Source organism: Alosa alosa, chromosome 17 (genome assembly GCF_017589495.1).
Source record: "Alosa alosa isolate M-15738 ecotype Scorff River chromosome 17, AALO_Geno_1.1, whole genome shotgun sequence".
NCBI classification, from domain to species: Eukaryota; Metazoa; Chordata; class Actinopteri; order Clupeiformes; family Clupeidae; genus Alosa; species Alosa alosa.
In genome coordinates, this window is record NC_063205.1 from 5,957,211 (window position 1) to 5,982,379 (window position 25,169).

The window sequence follows — 25,169 nt, forward strand, 5'->3', positions numbered from 1 at the left end:
GTTTGCCTGACCAAGGAATCTGAGCCTACGAACACAAGTCCAAACAGGCTTCTTTGGAATATTTGATCAAGAAGTTATATTGCATGGTCTCATTGGAGGGAACAAGCTAACGCTCTCTATGAGACCAATGGCAGATGAAAAGCAACAAAAAAAAAAGAATTCTTTCGCAATGCATTACGAGTGTTATTGTTCTCATGTACCAGTAGAGGTCTGTGTAGACAAATGTCAATGTCATCCTGTCACCAATCATAACAAATAAACATAGTTGCTAGAGATAATATAAAATATATATAACCATGGAATACAATGGAATATAGTCTGGCTGGGAGGACTTCAGTGAATACTGAGCGAGATACATGTATGGCAGAGACGGGATAAACTCAGCAACAGCGTGCTGAGGACAGGCGGTCAATCACCAGTTTTTTCCTCTCGGGACACTAGGCCGAGGTGGATCTCATCGGGTCGTTACCCTCTCAAACAACCATCGAGCCCAGCACAATCTTAGTCAATACATCTCCCTCCATCTCTGAAGAATGGATGCAAACAGTGTTACTATTTTCTTGGCAAGAAACAAGAGAGCTTATGTGTTTTTTTTTGCATTCTATACATACAAATTCAACCTCCACCATTCATACATTATATATTTACAGTACCCCCAAATAAGTGTTTGTGCATGCCTTCCTTGTTTGACTAAAACTAAAAAAAAAAAGGATTACATCACAAAAAAAAACATCTGTAAGAAATAAACATCCACATTTTATGTTACAATTCAAAGCTTAAATATAGGCATACTTTAACCAGCACATGCAGCTATGCAGAGCCCCGATTTACTCCACTGATCATCAGGAGAGAAAGGGACGTTTCATAAAAACAGTGGGAAAGAGAGCGCGCACGCGCGAGAGAGAGAGAACTGCATCTCTCTCATATATACCTTTTTAAATATGAACATTATAACTGGAAGCCACATCTCCTTAGATCCATAGAGTTTATGTATTATAAAAAGAGGAGATAGAAACAGTGTCCACTGCACCAGGGAGGAGGTGAGCAGGAAAGCAGGGCAAAGCATTTGCTCGCTCGCGTGTAGCTCTGACTAGTCAGTCACCCCTTCAAGAGCACGCTCAGGTGTTCTGGAGAGGCCCTCAGGTGTGCCCTAGCAACCCCTCCCACAGCTACTGGCTGGCGGTGCCCAGCAGAGCGGCCTCCTCTGCGCTCCCCATCCCCCCCTAAATAGGGCTGCCTCGGCCCGAAGCTCTCGCGCCTCCTGGTCAGAGGAGACGCACGTGTGCAGCAGAGAGCGGGGAGGAGAGCTGGGAAACACTGCAGGGAGGGAGGGAGGGAGGGAGGGAGGGGGAGGGAGTGGGGATGGGGGAGGTGCGAGGGGAGGGGGTGGAGGGAGGCCGCAGGGCTCCTCAGGAGAAGCTGAGGGAGTTGGCGGAGCTGGTGCGGTGGCGGAGGCCGGACATGGTGTCCATGTGGCTGCTGGAGGGCTTGAGCGGCGTGGTGCAGCCCACCGCCTGTGGGAAGCGCTGGTGGTAGCGGTCGAGCCGCAGGTACTTCACCGTCACCAGCTTACCTGCAACACAAGCACACACACACACACACACACGAGGACTTCAGACATGCATACACACTTACTTCGATTGCATACCCATGAAGAGGATATCATGGAAACGGTTTAACTGTAGTGGGTTTGCTATAGCTGCAATAAAATGATACAGACTTTCTACTTACTCGATTGCATTTTTATTGACCCTGAATACACTACAAAACTGCATAGGAAACTGAGCAAACTGATTTCCTGAGATGATACTAACATAGTTCCCCATACTTCACCCATCTGAATGTTAACAGACGTTAAGCGCAAGTATTTAAGTTCAAGGCCTTACCGTCAAACCATGAGCCATGCAGCGCCTTGAAAGCCTTGCCCGAGTGCTCTGCTGAGAGGCACTTCACATAGACGCAGCCCTGGAAAGGACCAGAGGGACAGACAGTTTGGTGACATTCGAAGACATTTTGGGTGTGGCCATTCCTGGTCATTTTTAGCTCCCAAGACTCAAGTGATTGAACAAGAACAATAACACAGGCCTTACGCAAACAATCATTACAAAACCAGAACCCTTAAAAAGAGTCAATGTCCTTTTAATCATTTCAGTCAGACTGAAAGAGAGCCCGAGTGATCACCAGTGGCCGGGGTTCACTCCAGTATATGTATAGCACGTCATGAGGAGCGCAACTCTTCAGGGCCAGCAAACGCAACCCACCTCTCGGGAATTTTTGTCAACGGCGATGTGCACAATCCCGTCGTTGTCGCTGCATTTCTCAAGAATGGCTTCGTGGATGGCCAGGTGCCAGTTCTCTCCAACCTCCCTGAGTGGAAGGAAGACCAGAGGGAGTGGTCAATGCACGGCCATTAACATGTGCTATATTATGTGTAGTAGAGCTACTATGGAGTAATTAATTGTTTACTCACTAAAGAATCAATTACTGCATAGGAGTTCCATTACACATAACATAAAATATATAAAACTAAAAGTTTAGTGGATAGCCTGTGAGCATGTGTAAAGATGAGCTACTCACATAACAGGGTCAAACATGTTGCGGATCTTCAGACATGGCGTTAAACTGTTGGGTGGAGAGTTCCTCTTGTCCAGTGGGAATGCTGAAATAGGACACCAAATCAGGCAAGAATTAATGAACTGCATCCCAAAAGCGTTTGCATTCAGTCATTATGCAAAGACCTTAGGTGAAATGGAAGATGGGTGAAAAGGTTTGCAGAACCTAATGGGCCATTTAAAAGGGCTAAAGGTTGGAAAAGGGCTTATCAAGTACAAGTCTGAGTGTAAACAGCAGCTGCACTGCAATTTGATTACAAACAAATACTGACTTGACCATGTCATGGGGCTCGGACCAGGCAGGTACGTGCTGATTCTGCCCTCCCAGAATGGGACCGGTCAGTAGTGAAGTGTAATAGTCACAGACACGCAAGAGGACAGATCATCAAATCTGCTTTGCAAACCTGAAATCTCATCTCAACCTCCCCTGAAACAAGGTCATAAACGGCCTATAATGACTATGCTTATGGAATCTTTTCTAGCAAATGACATTTTGCTCATCTCAAACAGGGTATTGTACCATGAACGTATCATAAACCAGCAAGCCTGTTTCAGAACATTTAAATGTTTGCGTAAAGGCCCCAAACTATCTGAATAGAATATTCCTAACTGCCCTGTTGATGCATTTATCATATGGGGGGACAGGCGTGGAATACCTATACTTTGCATTTCTGTTTTAAACAGGACACTTGAATGCAGCTGGGTCAGTACCTTTGCCTTGCCACTGTTTGGAGGGCATTATGGCCATCTTGTCGCAGGACAGAGGGGGCTGCAGCCAGCGCCAGACCTCGCGATCGGCTCCCTCTACCCTCTGGGTCTCGGTGCGGATGCGCGACTCATTGGCCGCCAGGAACTTCACGGATCGGTCCCACACCTTCTTCATCTTCTTCCTGTGGAAACAATCCCAAACGCACGCACACACACAATCGCTGTTATTCAGTGAGCAGGGGTCAGCCACACACATATCCAGTCAGCCAAAACAAATCAATTGCGTCCAAATGAAAAACGTGAGAACAACCAATTTTGTAAACTAGCTGGGACAGTGATTACATTATCTCTCATGTATTAAGGATGATCAACATTGCAATGATGGTACAGTTAAAGCCTTCAGAACACAATAGTGCCAACTGTTTAGAAACAATATTGCCATCTAGCATGCTAGGAGGCTTTAATAAGCCTTTTTGATGGTTAGTTCACTAGTTTTAGACAAATACTCCATAACACTGCATCAAAACGAAGTAGGTAGCACAGGATACATCCATATTTGGACCCATGAGTATTACAGAAGGGCAAAACCAGGCGCTCAACAATTAGCTTTCACTACAATCAATGGAACTGGGCTGGCTACAATAAATGTTAATGTATATGAACTACAGTATGTGTAAACAGAGTGACAGTAGGGTTTTATCAAATTCTTCACACGTGAAGGCGTTTTCCATAAGATTGCAGACAAGGGACTGGGAAAATGCATTAGATCACTTTCAAAATACATCTGCCTGGGTAGGTGGGACAGGAACATTCTCATGACAATTCATTCGCTACATGAATGAAATTCAGGATTGCACTAAATTCAGAATTACACCATTTTAAACTTCTCTGAATCCCCTAACCCATGAATATCCAACAAGATCTGCCATTTTTCAATGCACAGCACTGAAAACACTGTAAGCATTCATCATCTCCTGACTGCTTTATGTAAGAGCTAAGGCTTCCTTCATTCAAGTCAGCAACCCACCTCTCTTGAGGCTGAACCAGTGAGTCTCGCACATGTGGGATGGGCAGGTAGGGCAGTAGGTCTTTATTCTCCTGACAAGCCTCACTGTGGCTCCGGAGAACGTCTGGAACACACACACAGACAGACACACACACACACACACACACACACACACACAGACAGACACACACACACACACACACAGACACACAGACACACAGACACACACAAATCACTCAAACATCATAGATCACTGTCATTTAGTCCAAGACAAGAGTAATATGCCTTCTTTTCCAGAAGACCGAGAGAGGAGGGCTTCCGCTGTGCCATACCTATGATTCTCTCCACCATGTCGTACATCTGCCTGGTCTCCTCCTCCTCTCTCCTCCAACGGTACTTCATGTAGCTCAGCAGGCCCCAAACAATCCCAATGCCTGCACACGCACACACATAACCAAACTGAGAATGAGGGACTTGAACAAAGAGTCTAACAATCCAACTATTTATAAACTGTCTCAATGTCATTTCATTTGGGTGAAACATTTTCACTGAAACCCATCCACCAAGATTCTGGTGAGTCGACTGCGTACCTGCAAGGATGAGGAGCACTCGGAGGATGACCGTGAAGAAGGCCCTGCGGAAGCGGCACAGGAAGGTCATCTTGGGGTGCGTGGACTCCAGACGGCTTATCTCGGACACGTCCGTCACCGCCTCCTCCGAGGCGCCTGGGATCAACCTGAGTGGCGGGAAAAGACACAGACTCTTTAGGTGGCCCACTCCCTGCACAAACCCCTCAGCCATGATGAGATAAAACAGAGGCCCAGGCGCCTGCCATAGTCTACTGCAGCCTATAACAAAGTAGCCTGGGATCCAAGGCTGCTTTATTTCCTAGCATCAGCAGTAATCATATTAGCACAGCCCAGACAATAATCTGCAGCTAGACTTGGCTCTTAACATTACATTTCATTACATTCAAATGCAATTACTTTTGAACGCTCACTGACAATGTATGTGCACTTATACTATAACACGCATCTATTTGTGCCAACTGGCAGCGTTCTGCCTTTCCAACATGCAAGACAGAAATCACAGGATTTGAAGAAGAAACATATGTGAATTTACCGTATGCCAACATCCTCTCCAGTCCGAATGATCCATTCCAAAGCAGTTTCTACAAGGCCATCATAGGCTGCATTTTGAAGCTAAAAGAGAAGAAAAAGCAATTGACAGATTGATTAGATGTTGATGTTCTACTCCAGTGATACCAGAGACATTTGTTTGCTATGGGAAGAAACTGGTAGTAAAGTTTACGGCTCTGCTTTCATACTTAATGCAAAACAGCAACCAGTGTTGGTTCAAATGACTACCCAGCCTTTGCATTACTAGGGTAGAAACAAACCTTTAAATATTCTTTAGCATCGCTCATGGTCAAGCTTCTGTTTAACACAGCCTTCTGGTCTCCACAGTCATATTCACCTGTTGGATGTCAGCCGCACAGTTGGTTAGAAATGGAATCAGTCTTTAAGACATACACTACCGGTCAAAAGTTTGGGGTCACTTAGAAATTTCTATTCCACTCCATTACAGACAGAATACCAGCTAAGATCAGTTGCATTTTTTTTTTTCAATCAGGGCAGCAGTTTTAAGATTACATTATGTGCTTGCAAAATGGCACAAGGGTTCTCCAAAGTTTTCTCAGTAAGCCTTTTAAAATGATACCAGATTAGTAAACAGTTTGTGCCTTTGGAACATTGGATGAATGGTTGCTGATAATGGGCAATGTAGATATTGAATTAAAGATCAGCCATTTCTTTTTACAACAGTCGAGAACCCTTTTGTAATTATGTAAGCACAAGCACATAAAAAAACAATGCAACTGATCTCAGCTGGTATTCTGTCTACTTTTGACTGGTAGTGTATGCGTGTGTGTGTGTGTGTGTGTGTGTGTGAACAATGCAACTGATCTCAGCTGGTATTCTGTCTATGTTGGAGTGGAATGGACATTTCTAAGTGACCCCAAACTTTGGACCGGTAGAGTACAATGGAGCCAAATAAATAAGTTTTGTTACAAAGTTGTGTAGTAACTGAGACAAGCATCTTACCTGCAACACTGGCAAGGTGATCATGTAAATGAAGCAGTAGTTTGAGGATTAGGTCTTTTTCTTTGTTGGTCTATGGAATTCAAGATAGATGATTTCATTATTACAGCAATCTGACAGTACTGTCAAAAAAGTAAACATTCTGATTGCACAGTGCTTTGCAGCACATGCAAATAGGAATCTTAAAACCACACTTACATAACTTTCATCAAATGCTGTGCCAAACGGGTGGTTCCGAACTGCAAAAGAGAGGGACAGAAATTCTGATCAGACGACGTTCATGTTTTCGAACCCAGCTCCAAAACAGTCTGGCTCCACTTAAAGGGTTACATCATGTAAAAGATGAGCATCTTTCCCAACAGTGCCTTGAGTGGGAGTGACTACTGTGCAGACGCCGGTCGCCTCACACTTGAGTCACAGTCTGGACATGGAGATCACTCCACCAGCTGGATCCTGCCCAAGCTGAGCTGGGTTACAATGTGCATGCCCCGACCACAGGCACAGACAGCGTGTCTGCGGCGGCCCCGACAGCCAACACTGGACCTGACATCTGAGGACTGCCGACAGGAGTTTCATCAGCGGAGGACGACAACAAACTGTCCTCATGACTAGGAAACGCTTCACACTTTACATTCAACAAGCTCAAAGTTTTGCAACTAACATTTCCATGTATTTTACATAGAACCCATACACTGAGCAAGTGATGGTCTTCTCATTTGGGCAAAGATGGTGTAAGAATCTAACAGCGTGACTTGTCGGCTACAGACTAGGCCTATTCCAGAAAGCCGCCTTGATAAAGATTACACTGGACGACAGGTAAGGCTATGTAACATTAAACGTCCTTATCCTGTAATAACAGAGGCTGTGTGTGTGTGTCTAGGGCTGAAATCAGGCAAACAGCCAGGGAAAAGGCTGGTCACTCACTCACTTTCAGTTAAACGAGCCCAGACCCATCTACTCCTGGCGTCTTTGGAGAACCAAACAATTAGGCCACTTTAGCTCGTCTGACCTAGATGTCTGCCACTCACACCTCCGGCGTAACCCTCTCCCTGCACAACCCTCCCAGCGCACCTATGGCCCGGGCCGGGCCAGGCGAGGCCAGGCGGCATTACTCAACCACAAGAGCACCGGCTTATTTGTGCCATCGTGCTGCACAGCGGGAGGCCTGAGAAGAGGAAACAGGTGCGAGCCCTATCCATGGCAACCTTATCAGGAGTCAAAAATGAGAACAAACCCAGCACGTCTGTTTGCACACGGATGTATTACAACTCTGCAAATAGTGGCCATTTTAACTGCTCGTGCATGCTTCTAGCGTCATGCTCAAGCTCAGGTGTAAGCACAACAATATAGGCTTACTCAGAGCCAAATGTTAGCTAAATTAACTTGCACTTCACGGAACCATCCCAAAACCAACCTGAGGGATGACGCTGAAAACTGAGAGAGAAGACTTGGGGGCCTTGGGGGGAGGACAAGGCGTTAGCACCTGGCAGGTGAGGTTTCCCCAACGACTACACCACCACATGGACTGGACACCATGTCCACCATGGACTTGAGAGTGGGCGCATATAAGACAGCACTCGCTGCTTTTGAGTGGAATGATTTCATTAGCTCTGGGAATCATGCCATACATAAAGGCAATGCTCTGTTTAACAGGTCAGAATGATCTGCCCAAAGATAATTGTTTGAGGGTCATTTAGTTTCTGCATACCGCCATCATCTGAGAGGGTGTGGCAGACAGGGTGACACACCACATACCTGGTCTGGCATTCTGGTATTCCAAATTGACTCATTGTTCACATTAAAATGAATGCCACACCAACCACAACTATTTTGGACATGCATCAGACTGCAGCCTAAACATTTCAGATAGTTAAAAAAAAATACATTTGAAATATTGGAACCCTGAACCTGAAATGACTTTAGCATAAGGTTTGGACTGTAGCATGTAAAATATAACAGCCTGAACATGAGAATATATACAGTATTTTAAAGAAACCTGAAGTATTTAGGCATACTTACTGACAACATCCCCATCTGAAGCGCCAGACCCTCTCATGCGCAGGTACATGAGGCCAAGCAGCACGAAAAACAGACAGGCAGCAATCAGAAGAAACATGGAAAGGTAGTGAGCACTGAAACCTCCAGTTGTTGAAACTTCTTCCCTTTTAAATTGCTGCAGAAGCTCGTCTTCCGGAACAGATAGCTTCTGTTTGTGGGTCGGCTGGCTGTATGCATGGTTCGAGCCCGTGTGATTCGAATGGTTGGGCCGGTAGGTGCCCGAGAGGCTGTTGTGAGGGGAATACCTATGTTTGAACCCGATACTAAATCTGCTGCTGGTAGTTGCCCCATCTCCGCTATCAATATGATTTTTGAGATATCTGGATGGACTACTGTTACTTCCCTCCCCTATGCTTTCGTCCATGATTCCTGAGGCGTACACAGACCTTCTGGGATGGTGGCGGTTGAGCAGGCCACTGCTCAGGGAAGACTCTCCAACGCCCGTGGTTTCGTCGTCGTCCTCCTCCCCCCGCGCCCTGTCTAGACTGCTAGCGTCTGAAGTGTCATTTACTCGAATTCCGACTGCCATTTTTCCCTGACCGCTTAGAGAGCCTCTGAAAGTTTTGTAAGGAGAATGTGTGGCTTTCGTATGACTTCGCGAGGAAGTCAGTCGGCGTTCTCGCTGACGCTCTTTCTCCGTGCCCCCCTCCTCTTTCTCTTCATCCGAATCCGAGTAATCCCCGGGAAGCTTGCTGGTATGCAACGTATAAGACGCCCTGCTGCCGTTCAGAGCCCGAGTGTCCCTCTCAGTCTCCTCCTCGTATTCGTCGTCTTCATCGACTTCACCGTAAGCCCTACCGTCTGTCTCAGTGCGTGCGGTTAAGGATTTGTCTCGATCGCCCCACCAAGAAGATCCGGTGGCGCCTCTCAGACTATCTAGGAGCGCGGGCGAGGAGTTGTTCACACTGACTCCTGGGCTTCTGCGAACGCCAGTGGGTGTTCCTGTAGGCCTTGTCTGCTGGCGCTGCGAGCCGGAGCCTCGGTCTCTCCTACTACTGCTATGGTTTGGGCCTTGCTTTTTCTGAGAGACCTCGGCATCCGATTCATCGGAGCTAAATCCCAAAACGAACTTCCCACCCCCGCTTGTACGCTTTTCGTTCAGGGTCGGGCGCCCGCCGGGGCTCCGGCTTGTGCTCAGGTGCGTGACGTCATTGCTGGCTGGCCTGGCTTTGGGTCTCGAAGCTCCCGCCGCTGTGTTGCTGCTATTACCACTGCCACCGCTGTTGTTGTTGATGCTGCCGCTGTTTCGCGTTTTCCCGAATCTAGATCCACGCTGTTGTTGCTCTTCACGTAGTTTCTTAAGTTTTTTCAGGTAAACGGGCCGTGTATTCTCCGAGATCGGACCTGGGAAGAATCCAAAGCGCTTTAACTCAGAGAAAAGCTCCTCATCCGTTAACTGTGCAGACGCCATCTTAGCTCGAAACTCACACAGAAAGCTGTGGAGGAAGTGACGTAGATGGAGCAAACCCAGACGGTAAACTTGAAGAAAAAAAGTAGTTCACTGAACTTCCACAGCGCAGCCGATTGTCTGCAGATGAACAACCACCTGCCCAATTACATTGCAGGGTGTTATCTTTTGTTAATACACTACGCGGCTGAGGTGCAAAATGTTTATACAAAACGGCTTTATAAGATTAGGTTAGATATGTATCCATATACTTTTTATTTTATTTTAATCGCATTAGCTAAGAAGACACACACAATTTCACCCCCACAATTAATCATGCCCTGTAAAGCAATGATAAGAACAAAAATTCATCGATTAGCCTACAAAAACCTTAAAATCACACGCTGCAATAAAATAGACGCTTCTCTGACTCTAGTAGGCTACATATGATGCTAGATGGTTATGGGATTTGGAAGACGCCTCTTAAGTGACATGCAAATACAAAACAATATAATAGTCTTAAATTTAACAGGGAACAATTTACAATGTCGGTCAGACTACATTAAGGAGAATAGCAACAGGCTAATAAACAATAATGTCCATTCAATCAATAATATAATAACAATAATTCTAGCATGGTAAGACTATATTAAGAAGAATATCAATAATAAACAACACTGTCAATCAACAGCCTAATGAAAAACAATACAACACAAACCATAACGCATAAGAAGCGCTTGAACTATCAAATATAAGATAGGGTAGCCTACAGAATTTTTTGTCACACAGGGCTAAATAACATGATTCGACATAATCAACTGGCATTTTTACCTAAGTCTGTGAAATAAAGATTCATGTCCATCATGTGAGAATGGAAGTCAGCCTATTTTTTAGTTCAATTCAGTTATGGCTCTTTTCTTGAAACAAATTATTATTTGACAACAGGCTGTGTCATGACCGTATGATATTGATATAAGTGCTACAATAAATACTGTGATATTGATATACACTACAATAAATACTGGCAATATCATATAGCCTCCCAATTGTCTTCTTGCGCCACCTTGTGGAAGACTATCCATCCTACAAAGCCCTTTGAATACAAGTAGCTTGCGACGCAGTTCTGGCATTTCATTCTGTCAATCCAGGACTAGAGGCATTCAGTTGTAAGGACACGAGGAAGAGACCCAGGCAGAGACATCGACCATTTATAGCGCAATTTAGAGCTACCTGAGCGGAATGGCTTCTAAGACACCTGCTTTACTATTCCGCCTAAAGGCGAGCTTTATTCTACTTTTGGGAAGTTTGGTAACCGAGGCTGCCCAAGAGCAAGGAAGTTTGTACATGTGGATCGATGCCAACCAGGCTAGGATACTAATTGGTAAATGGCGAAAGCAATGCAATTATCTGCATCATACTCCCGAAAGATGTGCAACTTTGAGTATTCTTAACTACGAATTAATTTTCTGCAATAACCTGAAATATTCTGCATTACTTTTACATAGCCTACTAAACTTAACTCGTAGCATACCTTCTATTCGTCATGTGTTATGCATGTATCTAAGGTTGCTTAATGATTCCACAGGTTTTGAAGAGGACATTTTAATTGTGTCAGAGGCAAAAATGGCCCCATTTACTCACGACTTCAAAAAAGCACAACAGAGGATGCCAGCAATTCCTGTCAATATACACCACGTGAACTTCACCTGGCAAGCAACAGGGCAGGTACTGTATACTTTCAGTATAGCCTAGCACTGTTATATAGAGATACTTTTTATATTTAGCGACCTTTTAACACGAGCATATCATAACTTTTCATGACAATGACTCATGATATGACTTGTCCAACAGAAGCTTATGGTGAAATTGAAGTTGTAGGATAGCCTTATAAAGCTGTTGCCATGAAACTGTCCTACCGGCAGTCTTGGCAACTGCTATGAGTTGAAATAGCCTAGGCTACAACTTCCGAAAACATGAAGGTCTGTAAACAGATGTAGCCTATACTGTACACTTGCCATAATAGAGGGTAGGTTAACAGAGATGCTCCCCTCAAGGGTTATTTAAGTGCCACCGCATTTTCAGGTATTTATTGTTTCATCCTGCCCAAAATGTTACTTAATCCTTTTTAATAATGTAATTCCCATCTCTTGCGGTATTTGACATCTTGGTGTGGTAGACCTGCGTCCGAGGATCAAAGCGAAAAGCTGCCGAAATCCCGCCTCTGCGGGCATGTGCCAAACATCTGGCCCATCTGCGCATCGAAAACATTGGTCAAATTCTCAGACGCGTGCCAGAAGCTCCGCTTTATTGGAAGGGGAAAGTTCCATTTGGGATCACTTTGTGTGTTGTTATTGCTTGTTGATAATCTTTTGTTAGTCACAGCTTTGGGAATGGTAGTGACAAAATGGTTAACTACAGTCCCTGTGGTGCCGGTATCCTTATCGCATCAAAAGTTAACTGACCTGGTTTTAGGAAGCATTATGCAACCATTTAATTGTAGGCTATTTCATTATTGTTGTAGGTTGCAGATAATTCCAGGAAAGCAATACATTGATATACAATACAACAAAACCTTAAAATGTTTTACTGGACATTCTCAGGGGAATTGTGTAATGTAATTTTGCAGCACATCTGCTTCAAGGGAATCTTTTAGAACTCCACCCACCTTGTTGTGGTTGTTTTCTTACTCCAGGGTTTCTGCTTTTTGTTGTGGTTGTTGTTGTTGTTGAAAACTATGGGGTTAGTCCCCTAATGAATGATGTGAATGAGCATTTTAGAATCCACAAGTTGCATGTCAACTAGGTGCATGAGAGAAGGAGAGAGAGAGAGAGAGCAAGAGAGAGAGAGAGACCTCGCTTTCCTGGGCCCTGTTGCCCCCACACTTCAAAGCCAGCCGCCAAGGCTTAAGAACAAAGGCTTCAGGCATAAAAGGCTGGCCGCCAGTTATCTGTGTTGGTTATTAGCATTCAGCTGCAGGATTAGCATGGCTCTCCACACGGGCTGTGTACTTTTTCCTTCATCAAACGTTGTGCTGCTTTTACACAGTGAAATTGGGAGAGAGGAGAAATCACTGCTTCTCTCCTTTCATCTCCCTTTGTGTGTTTTGCAGTGCCATCGCTGTTATTTGACAAGTGTGTAATTTTCAAAGACTTGAGGACATAATTTAGAGAGGAAAGACTAATGGCATGGCAATAGATGAACTTTTTCACAACCACACAAATCTCTCTCAAAGAAGTGGAATGGCTTATTCATTCAGATCTGTAGACAAGAGTGGAGACTGTACATTTTCAGGTGATATTTTCGGTTCGCTCACTCATTCATTTTCCACAGAACAGCATAAATAAACATGTGCGTTCCAAAGGCATTTCTGGTGGCACCGAAAATAACATTGTGCCAATGGTAACTTGGAGATGTTTTAATGTTGACATTTTGTAAACTAAAGTCCGATTAATTTTAGTAGTAGAAGTATCTGCGTTGGTTTTCAGTGTTTCAACAGGAAACCTAGGAACAGAATCACAATCACAATCAGCTTTATTGGCCAGGTTTGCGTATACAAACAAGGAATTTGACTCCAGTTACACACTGCTCTCAAATTACACAATAATCACTTTACATATAAGAATAAAAACAGAAAAGACAGTAAGAAATATACAAAATAGGCTACTGTTAACAATATACATGGCAATACAATAAAATATACAAAAAATATACAATAACAATAACAATTGAAGAGAGGGAAGAAATAGTGCAATGTTAATGTAGACTGAGATTTTAGATTTAAATATAAATATAGTGCAAGGCAGTTCAGTGCAGTGTATTATAACAATATTGTAATTGTAATATAGCCTACATTGTAATTGTAATTGTAATATAGCCTAGATGAGCGTAAGTTCAGTGTAAGGGTGGGGGCTATTTCTGAGTGTTCAACAGAGTGACTGCATTGGGAAAGAAGCTGCCCTTGTGTCGGCTGGTTTTGGGGAACAGTGCCCTGTATCGCCTACCTGAGGGAAGGAGGTTGAACAGTTTGTGACCAGGATGTGAGGGGTCTGCAGAGATTTTTGCTGCCCTTTTCCTGACCCCGGACCAGTCCAGATCCTGGATGGAGGGAAGGTCATCTTCAAAGATCCTCTCTGCAGCCCTAATTGTCCGTTGGTCGTCTGGCCCTGTCCTATTTGGTGGCTGACCCAAACCAGACAGTGATGGAGGTGCAGAAGACAGGTTGAATGATGGCTGAGTAGAAAGTGGTCAGCAGCTCCTTAGGCAGATTAAACTTCCACACATTGAAAGGGTCTATAGGAAAAAACACCTTACACTGACTAGGAGCTGAGCATGAGTGAGAGTGGAGAGCCATGTGGTTTTGTGGCATCTATCGTTACATTGTTGTTATACTATGCACGACTATTTCGTTTCATCTTCATAATACTGCTTCAACAGTGAGTCTCCAGAGGTTTTGTGGGATCATCAACCATTTTATTCTGTACCATTCTGCATGATTATAGGACTTGAAGAGCTTTCAAAATTAACAAAGTCTCCATGTTATGTTTATTTATAGGCAGAATATTTTTACGAGTTCCAGACCCTTCGCTCTCTAGATAAAGACATCATGGATGATCCAGTCGTCAACGTTCCTTTACTTGGCTCAGTGCCACACAAGGCCTCAGGTTGGGATACTCTGAACATACAGATACATTCATCTCCTTTGGTAAAAGAAGTGATATGTGTATCCATTGCAAAGTATAACAAAACATGTTTTGATAGTGAATAGAGATTGGGATAGTGTTCTTTCCAGCAGGTTTCTAATACCCCATGTCAGAATACGCAATAAGAGAGCTTTGAAGACTTCAGAGGGTTTTTCATGGAGATGAGCCAAATTCTGTCAGTGTACTCGACATATTTTATACTGTGTATTGTGCTTTGTAAACAAATACAGCTTAGAGATGAGGTGCTTATATGAGGCTTATATGAGATCTGATTTCAGTATAATGCATTCAAGGGAAATCTGTTTTGTAATCAGTGGTTCAGGTGGGCTTTCCCTGCCGAGGCGATCAGGATGGCGTAGCTGCCTTTGAGGTCACCATACTGGTCATGGATGGTGGTGGCAACGTCATCCTGAGGACTCCACACAATGCCATCTTCTTCAAAACCTGCCAGAGAGGTGAGATTCCAGTGTACGTTAGACGTTGGGGACACTGGGTAGGGAGGACTGTGAAAAGTACTCTGTGTGGTCCAGAGTCTAAGCAACAGCACGTCCAAAAAGAGTTTGAATCCTTGTTCCCCACTGTAAACAGAATATACACTTAAAACATTCCGGAAAACCAAAGGCTGTACCTCAGACACACAGCAGAGATGAAAATGGCTGCTTGAGCGGGGTGTTGTCTACCCATTCTTATTGTAAAGGCTTCTTTGGCCGTAGTATATAAGTATAAGATGCCAAATTAGGAGCTGAATCTCCACAGCAGTCATGATGAAAGTACCGGGTTTGAATGGGAACAGGAACAAGGAAGATCTCGGGACCCAGTTTGATGACAGACAATTGTTGTGGTCTGTGGCCCAGAACACAGGGACATGTGCAGTGTAATAACACATCACATCTGCTACTACTCATCATGCCAACAGTTCATTTAGAGAGCCACATTTTAGTGGTCTGACTGCTGGAATTCAAGAAAAAAAGATGAATGATGTGCCAGAGTCCCAAATCAATGCATTTGTGATGACATGAGTAGACACACCTGTAAATACTCTCAGCGGTCGTCACACTGAATGAGTATGAAACACACTGGTCACTCACTGGTTCTCACTCTGCACACTATGATGTGGAGCTGAAATCAATGTGTTGGGCTGCATACAATACAATGAGACAATGCAATACAATACGTATACACTATACAATAACAATAAGACATTAGACAATACAATTTAATGAATTAGCTTTTGGATTATTGCACTTGGGTGTATGCACAATGTTGGTGCACTTGGAGTACCACTCAAGTGAGAGTTGATAGTGCAGATGGTAATATACAAATAATATAATTATAAATAGCATATATAACATACACTCAGAGAAGTAATTATCAACACAAACTAGACTTACTATGATGTACGATTATTTTCATTTATATTTGGTTAGACCATGACATTTCTGATTACACTTCAACAACAACACTCGTATACAGTACAACCCAGGCTTACATACTATTACACCTTATATGTACATATACACTACCGGTCAAAAGTTTGGGGCCATTTTCATTCCACTCCATTACAGACAGAATACCAGCTGAGATCAGTTACATAGTTTTTTAATCAGGGCAGCAGTTTTCAGATTACATTATGTGCTTGCATAATTGCAAAAGGGTTCTCCAATGTTTTCTCAGTTAGCCTTTTAAAATGATATCAGATTAGTAAACAGTAAACAATGAATGGTTGCTGATAATGGGCAATGTAGATATTGCATTAAAGATCAGCCATTTCTTTCTACAACAGTCGAGAACCCTTTTGCAATTATGTAAGCACATAATGTAATGTAAGCCTGGGTTGTGTTGTGTAAGAGTGTTGTTGTTGAAGTGTAATCAGAAATGTCATGGTTTAACCTAATATAAATGGAAATAATTGTACATCATAGTAAGTCTAGTTTGTGTTGATAATTACTTCTCTGAAATAGTGCTTGAAGTATACGGAGATGTTTAAAGAGAAGTCACATCCTTTCATGATTAGAATGAATTAGAGAAAGAGAGCCCATAACTGAGTGAGTGGAAGAGTGCGTGATTGAGTGAGTGGGTGAGTGAGTGAGTGAGTGAGTGGGTGAGTGGGTGAGTGAGTGAGTGGGTGAGTGAGTGGGTGAGTGAGTGGGTGAGTGAGTGACTGAGTGACTGAGTGACTAAGTGACTGAGTGAGTGAGTGAGTGAGTGAGTGAGTGAGTGGGTGAGTGGAGGTGGGTGGGTGGGTGAGGAGGTGAGGAGGAGGTGGGTAAGGTGAGGTGGAGGAGTGAGTGGGTTAATTCATTGGGTGAGTAAGAGTAAGGAGTGGGAGTGAGTGAGTGGAGGGAGGGAGTGGGAGTGAGTGAGTAAGTGGGTGGGTGAGTGAGTGGGTGAGTGGGGAGGAGTGGGAGTGAGTGAGTGGGTTGAGGAGTGAGGAGTGAGTAAGGAGTGAGTGAGGAGTGGGTGGTGGGAGTGGGTGAGTGGGTAGGAGGAGTGGGTGAGTGAGTGAGTGGGTGAGAGTGGGTGAGGATTGTGAGGAGTGGGTGTGAGTGAGGTGGGTGAGTGGGTGAGGAGTGGGTGGAGTGATTGAGGAGTGGGTTAGTGAGTGAGTGAGTGAGTAAATGAGGGTGAGTGAGTGGGTGTGAGTGAGTGGGTGAGTGAGTGGAGTGGGTGAGTGAGTGGGTGAGTGAGTGGGTGAGTGAGTGGGTGAGTGAGTGAGTGGGTGAGTGAGTGGGTGAGTGAGCCTCTGCGAAGGGGTGAGTGGGTGGGTGAGTGAGTGGGTGAGTGAGTGAGTGAGGAGTGGGTGAGTGAGTGGGTGAGTGAGTGAGTGAGTGGGTGAGTGAGTGAGTGAATGATGTAGGATGTTTGGCACTCCTGGTTCTTCGCAGAGGCCATCATTACTGCTTAATGATGTCATGTGAACTTTGCCAGCTGCAGCTTTAGAAGTGAAAGAACTCTTCTCTCCACACACACACACACACACAACCTTCATTCACTCCACACACACACACACACACACACACACACACACACACACACACACACACACCCCTCATTCTCTGTGCACCCCTCCAGCTGTACCCCCACATCCTCACTCACATCCCAGATCAAATGATCCATCTGGCCTAGGCCAGTTGACTGAGAGGAAGCAACATCTTTCAGGGGTGACAGCTGAGGACTGCCTTGGAAAAACGTTTGGGGAACAGCGGTCTCATGGAATTCCTCTCAAGTCTCCTTATTGTAATTGTAGGCAAGAGAGTGGCAAAGTTAACATAGTAATTAGCGATGCTATGGTTTCAAGTCAAGCCGTTTGACATATAGGGCTTGATTACTGTGATTAGAGAGGAATGATGTGCATTGGCAAGAATTTGAAGTTAAATAAATATTTGTTATGGAGTGAACGAAAAATAAATAATGCTTTGGTGGAACCTGGATCGGCCAGACAGGATATGTTTTGTAAGCGCAGGAGACAAAGGCAGTGTTTTATAAAAGACTAGACGGCTTGTATTTCCGAGACGGAAGGACTGCTGCCAGATTTCCTCAGGGCAAGCTGGTCAACAGTTGTGGATCTCGGAGACATTGCTTTTGTTGGTAGAATGAGAGGAATTTGGGTAAAACCAAGTCTGCCAGGTGCACCTATGTCTTTGACTTCAGACTGTTGTGACTGATATGGTTTGACTTTGGACATAATATGAGTTAAATGGCCCAGAACATTCAACAGATATCTCACACGCTAATTCGGCCAGTCACACCAACCATCCCTTTTAACAGCCTCACTAAAAGCACCTATTTAACACCCGCAGAGGCCATCTCTCTTTGTCTGGAATTCAAAGACATTTCCACACTGTAGTTAACAGATGATGGGTGGCTCCTTTAGGATGGCAACAGACAAGTAAATATTTACTACCGGTATATGTCTTTCTCTGTTCCCCTCATCTGCAGCAAAGTGTCCCGGTGGATGTCGCAATGGAGGCTTCTGCAATGAAAGACACGTCTGTGAATGCCAAGATGGTTTCTATGGGCCACACTGTGAGAAAGGTACAGCTTTAGTCTCATGGTATTTTAGGTCCAATGATCAGGGGCAAGTCTAGCCTTGTAAAAATGCCACAACAAAACCAGCATAAGACAGGAACAAGACCACTTTCCTCTACCCATTCAGTCTGGCTAATATTCTTTACATGTATAAAAAGGCATTAGTTTGTGGTTGAAAGTGTGTATAAAGGTTACAGCTGTGGTAATTCTGCCTGGCCTGCAAGCCACACATCACCAGGCATTGTAAATTACATAGTAGTGTTCAGCCTGATACATGCAAGCCGTGGAAAAAGAAGGCATATGTATTTTGAAAGTTTTCCAAGTCGAAAAAAAATAATACCCAGCAGGTTGTGTGGCACAAACATATGTTTTTCATCTATTTACAGCTTTGTAGAGTGGTTTCAGAGAGCTTTCCAGAAGAACTGAAATGCTTTTAATTTCCTTTATGCGCCCCTTTAATGCGCACTGCCACGGCACCCAGACCAAACTATCCAGAAACAGCATTTTTCATTTATCCATCCTTTATAATGAACCTTTCAGTTTTTTAATTAAACAAGAACATGAATAGTTTATCTATATATCTATATATATATATATATCTATGATGACTTAAAAGAAGAAGAAAAAAACAAGAGGAAAGACTATAGGTGTACAAATGAGCCCATGCATATGTGAAATGAAAAGGTTAATGTGAAACTCATTTAGAATCAGTTTGGTTTTGGTTAAGCTTGGTTTTACTTAGTTGTACCATTTGTAATGTAAGTATGCAAGCTTATCTCTGCCTGTGTACATCAGAGGAAAAGTCATTTTTGTAAATGTGAATGACTCAAAAGAGAAAAAAAAACATAAACAACAGGAGACAACTTAAGATCTTTAGTGCCTCCTGCAGATGTCTGTATGAATTGGTAACACTAGAGGTAGCAGAGATTGTCATCACATTCCTGCATCGGCAATACTCACTCACTGTGGTCACTGTGCTCTGGTCATCCTGTGCTGTCTTGTCCCATCAGCCCTGTGCTCCCCGCGGTGTCTTAATGGGGGCCTGTGCATGAGCCCCGGCGTGTGCCTCTGTCCGCCCGGCTACTACGGCGCCAGCTGTGACAAAGGTACGTGCTGTCAACACGGGTCAGTATCATCATACACTGCCCATTTTGTTCCGTCCAGTGCAAAACTTAAACCATACATGGGGTTTGTTTGTAGCAAACTGCACCACCACCTGTCTAAATGGGGGGACCTGCTTTCACCCTGGAAAGTGCATTTGCCCCGCGGGCTATGAGGGAAGCCGTTGTGAAATCAGTGAGTATATACATACATACATACATACAGTACACACACACAGACACACACACACACACACACACACACACACACACACACACACACACACACACACACACACACACACACACACACACACACACACACACACACACACACACACACACACACACACACACACACACACACTCACACACACACACACACACACACACACACACACACACACACACACACACACACACACACCCTGGGTTACATGTGGTACATCATTACTCTATCTGTCACCATCCTTGACAGTTCCACAGCCATCTGCACTCATACGTGCTCTGTGTGGAGAGACAGGGCAGTTTTGAGCAGGTGAACCCAGTGATGGGCTGTTTCTCCTGCAGGGGGGGGGGGGCTGGGGGGTTACTGGGAGAATGAGAGAGTGGGTGGGAAGCATTGTCTACAGATGACATCACCACCCATATAACACCCTGTGCCCAGTTTCCCAAATAAACCCAACGTGTGTTCTCACTCTCGTGCCAGGGGCTCAGGCCTCCCTGTGTTGTAGCCAATGACGCCATGCAGTATCACCACTGGGCCTGTTTCCCGTCCTCCGTCGGTAGGAGCAACTGGGGCTCCCTGTTGGCAATGCATTAACTATATGCATTCATATGCTGCCCCAGGACATCGTAGGACCAAGGAGTGTACACTCAGAGTTTTAATAAAGCATGTGTCATGAATAATAAAACAACAGTCCATTAACTGCTTTGATTAACATGGGTCTTGAAGTTTGTTTGGATTGCTGTAAAGCCGGCTTACTGGCCCGGAGCTTGTATGGCGGGGCCCTGTCCGAGTGGCCCAGACCCACGTCCAAATTGCATCCTGCTGTGTCCAACACAGGATGTTTTCACTCTCCTGAGTTTAAAGTTCAAAGTGTGGCATATACCAGCAATTTGCGTAATCTCGTCTGGTGCCAGAGGACTGTTGGAAAAGAAAACACAGCAATATCAAAAAGCCCTCTCTGAAATATTTACATGAACACCAAGCCTATTAATGCCCTCTCTTTGTTTATCGTATCATGTTCGGCTCATGTCAAAACTGGCTTTGAGGTAAAGCAGTACCAGTTATGGTCCCCTTAGACGTGTTTCTTTTAGGGCGTCCCCTATTGTCTCTTTCCACGGATATGGGTTTCAGTGATATGTGGAAGAACAAAGGGGCCATTGAAATTTCAGATGGTCTTGATCAAATATGCAGGCGTAACGGGATCCCCGAGCGTTTAGAAAAGATCAATCCACTCACGGCAGCGTTGTGTTTTTCAAGCGCATTGAGTTTCCTCTTCACACATCTGCTGTCGTTTCTCTCTGCCTCTGTTCCGTCCGACTGGTGGACTGATTTCCGCTTTGACTGCCTAAGTGAAGAGTCGGATCCAGAGCCATACTTTCAAACAGTCACTATAATGCAGCAAGCATAGCTGTGGAAATACTGTATATTTGTCACCGACTTGGTATGATGATTTACTTCATTGGTATTTCTCGCTGCTTTTTTTACATGATGAAGAATGTGAATGAATGCACTTGTGACTGATTGAAATCACATTCTCTTAAGAAAAATGTTCAGTGGTGATTATGAGCGCCTCTGTCAAAGAGTAGATTCACTTTGTCTGACAGCTTTTGTTCCCCCACCTGTGTCCAGGTAAATGTCACCAGCAGTGCAGAAACGGAGGCAAGTGCATGGGGAGGAACAAGTGTAAATGCAGCAAAGGATTCCATGGAGATCTGTGCTCCAAGGGTAAGACATTAGACCTGGAGCACACAGTACATTACATTATATGACATTGCATGCTTACCTACAGACACCAGTGTTTCCCACAGAATTGAATTCTATTTGTGGTGGTTGGTTTGCAGAATTAACTTGAATGCAACAGTTTTTAACAAATTAGCGCAGTGTGGTTATGATGCTAACCACATTTAAGTACAATTTAGTACAACCTGGAAAAGTCATTGTGTGGTGGTCAGTGTTGATATTGTGGTGGGCCGCCACAAATAAGTCAATGTATGGGAAACACTGGACACACATAAACATATACATAATATATTTACTTTAAGTGTCATTACGCATGCATGGGTGAACAGAGGGGCAGTCCATGGGGTGCAAGTATTGGTAGTGTTCTTCTGAACTCTATTTGACTGACACCATGCATGTAAGTCCTGCATGTCTTGGTCTGTATAAGACTAAACAATGTGTCTCTCTGTATGTTGACGTCTGTGTGCATGATGTACTGATGTATGCGTGTGTGTGTGTGTGTGTGTGTGTGTGCGTGTGTGTGTGTGTGTGTGTGTGTGTGTGTGTGTGTGTGTGTGTGTGTGTGTGTGTGTGTGTGTGTGTGTGTGTGCAGCTGTCTGTGAGCCCAGCTGTGGAGCACATGGGACGTGTGTGGAGCCCAACAGGTGCCAGTGTAAGGAGGGCTGGCATGGACGTCACTGCAACAAGAGTGAGCAGGAAACCCAATCACACCACAAAGAGTTCCTCCAGCCCCGCAGAGCCTTTCCCAAGCTCCAACTGTTCATTAGCATGTGTAAACGGATGAGCACATATAATCCACTGTAACGTTATATCCGGCCATGGTCTTCACGCAGAGGCTAAATGCCACTAGCTTAAGTGGATGTGGATAGGTCCGGATGTTTTTAAATGATTAAGTCAGATAACTGCACCGCATTTTAAACTCACATTCATTTATTGGGCAGAACACAATGTATGCCTACAGCACAAGCCAATGGCCCTGCAAAGGAGCTACAAATGTCCTACAGCGCAAAAGAAATGGCACTGAATGCAAACATGCACAGATAAACAAGATGTTTTCAGATATAAGTGGACTAGGATCTCCATGGTTGTTCCAGGAGGCCTAATTACAGATTGACCTCCTACTTTCCTGACCACTTCTTCCTTCCTCAGGGTACCGAGGTGGTGCAGCCAACAGTCACCGATCATCCAACCCCAAGATGAGGCCGCATGTGGCATCAACCAAGGAATCCAAGGACACCACTGATACCAGTCAGCCTGCGGAGTCCAATTATGTAGTATGAGCATTTCAACTTGCTGCTGCTGACACACACACACACACACCCTCCACACACACACACACCCTCCACACACACACACACACACACACACACACACACACACACACACAAAACACACATAGAAAAAGACGCATGCACACACAACTCCTCACACTCCTTGAAACAGCCTCGCCCATTGTAAGGATTCACCATTACCATGGTGATGCCAGTCTGACTCATAGGCACCCTGTGGGATGTTGAACCGCTGCCTCTTACCATAAACCATGCAGTGGGCCAGTCTTTCATCTCCCTCTAGTAGCGCTTCCCCTTCATTTATGGTAAATCCATCTGAAAAGAGTTAGTACAGAGCTGTGCAGGTGCTGCTTTGAGACTGGTAGGGAGTTTCCTTAGGGCCTCCAAAACACAGCTTGTAGGCCCACTGGGTGAAAGCTAAATAGGACTTACTGTTGCTATTCTGTGGGTTCATCCCTTGTGATGTTTGTTGCCCTTGAGTCAATGAGTTAGGAAGTGAATGAGCAGCCATGGAATGTATTACATTTCAAAAGCATTCCTTTGCTTTGCTTTTTGTCAAGTGATCAACCATTGTAATTGTCTGTGTATGACAAATAGGCATATGTCTTTTTTTATTATTTTGTTCAAGTGTCAGAGATGGCATAAATGGAGAACATTATGGTGTAAACCCACATTTATAAATTTAACAAAAGCAAAAACACCCAGCTGAATGACTCAAATTACTGGCATACAGTAGTTCCCCTTAGTTTGTCCTGAAGCCTTTTCACATACTCCTCAAATACTTTAAAGAGAAGCTATGTAGTACATACATGCCAGAAGAGAAGAATTCAGTTACCTGTTGCTAATACAAAGCTCCTTTGGCAACCAGTAGGCTAGTCATTACATCCTGCTGGGCCTAGCTGATGGGATTTCTGTAATCTTTCTTAGAAACCTCAACTCACATAGATACCAGTCACTTACACTGGCAAATCTCTATTACACAACTGCCTTAATTTTCAATACAAATACTGTAGCTTGTTAGCTCTATATTTGTCCAGGTGATTTTTCAGAGTATTTATCTTTTCATATAATTTTATGTGAAGCTGAAATATATCTTGATAGTTTCATATTAGAGGGCATTGAAGAAGTACTTTGCTTACATTATAGTGTCAGATAATGAACATTTAGTACACAAATCTTAACATTTGAGATTTTCACTCCACTGTAATTAATGTATAACTGAAATAAATGATTGTAAATGCTAATGTCGGCTATTTGTTATTTATCTGATATCACAATGTGAAGTCGACTGAAGGATGGTCATTGCATTAGGTGCCACTGCATGAATCCATTCATATAGAGAAGGGACTGTTGTATATGGTCAAATGGGCTGAAAGTGAAGAGCAGGGACTTGGACTAAAAGGTTGAAGTCACTGCGTCAAAGAGGTGAGATATTATCAAATGTATTATTTACTGTTCTTTGGCTCTCTGTAAAGAATCTTTAAGATTAAGGCTCTTGTCTGCATGATATTGTTGGTGACCACAGTTGGCTACAGTAAAGCAGGGATGCAACCAGTAGCACCAGTCTACTTTCCAAACAAAACACTTTTTTGGTAGCAAATACACTGTTTTTCCAGCACATCATGCAGTAGCAGATGTGTTATTAGTGTTATTTTGACATCAGTGGATATAATCATACAAACATTATTATTTTTACCAGCATCTGGTTCAGTAGTTACTTATTTCTGCTTTCTAGTTATGGTCTTCTAGACCAGTCTGCACTTTCAAATGACTGCCAATCCCTTACACCTCATAGGGTGCAGATGGATAACACGTCAGCGTTATTTTCATTGAAACTTGTTTTGTCATTTTTTCCAGAGGGCGTTGGGCCATAGAGACAATAAAAAAGGCGGGTCAGGTTTTACAACTGTGCTGCTCCTGACAGAACTATGAATGACTGTGGTGGGTCTAGTTCTGTCTGCTGCCAGTGAAAAAAGGGAACCCTTTGGCTCTCTAATGCCGCTATTCTCACAGAGATGGCTTACTTACAATACTGACACACACACACCCTGCGTGTGTGTACATGTGTCTGCATCTGTTTCTCCATAACAACCCACATTTGATTTTAATTACAGATACATGGAGCAATAAAAAATATATACATAAAATTAAGAGATGTTTGGGCGGCTTGTTACATTTAAATAGTTCCTGTTTTCATTTTGGTATCATTTTT

General features: G+C 44.0%; 2 protein-coding genes across 2 annotated transcripts; one reads left to right on the top strand and one right to left on the bottom strand.

Moving 5' to 3' along the window:
- Window positions 1-1,354: 1,354 nt before the first annotated feature.
- Window positions 1,355-9,918, bottom strand: lemd3 (LEM domain containing 3). The gene is made up of 13 exons (XM_048267291.1): window positions 8,445-9,918; window positions 6,624-6,664; window positions 6,429-6,498; window positions 5,726-5,802; window positions 5,449-5,528; window positions 4,917-5,062; window positions 4,659-4,760; window positions 4,348-4,450; window positions 3,324-3,502; window positions 2,578-2,659; window positions 2,262-2,367; window positions 1,887-1,965; window positions 1,355-1,573 (listed from the first exon to the last, which is right to left on the bottom strand). Exons 1-13 carry the CDS (start codon window positions 9,892-9,894, stop codon window positions 1,410-1,412), a joined length of 2,679 nt encoding a protein of 892 aa, XP_048123248.1. The 5' UTR covers window positions 9,895-9,918; the 3' UTR covers window positions 1,355-1,409.
- A 1,039-nt stretch (window positions 9,919-10,957) lies between these two features.
- Window positions 10,958-24,201, top strand: wif1 (wnt inhibitory factor 1). Its single transcript, XM_048267295.1, has 10 exons — window positions 10,958-11,251; window positions 11,456-11,595; window positions 14,423-14,531; window positions 14,885-15,025; window positions 18,510-18,605; window positions 19,610-19,705; window positions 19,800-19,895; window positions 21,558-21,653; window positions 22,261-22,356; window positions 22,818-24,201. Exons 1-10 carry the CDS (start codon window positions 11,110-11,112, stop codon window positions 22,946-22,948), a joined length of 1,143 nt encoding a protein of 380 aa, XP_048123252.1. The 5' UTR covers window positions 10,958-11,109; the 3' UTR covers window positions 22,949-24,201.
- Window positions 24,202-25,169: the final 968 nt, after the last annotated feature.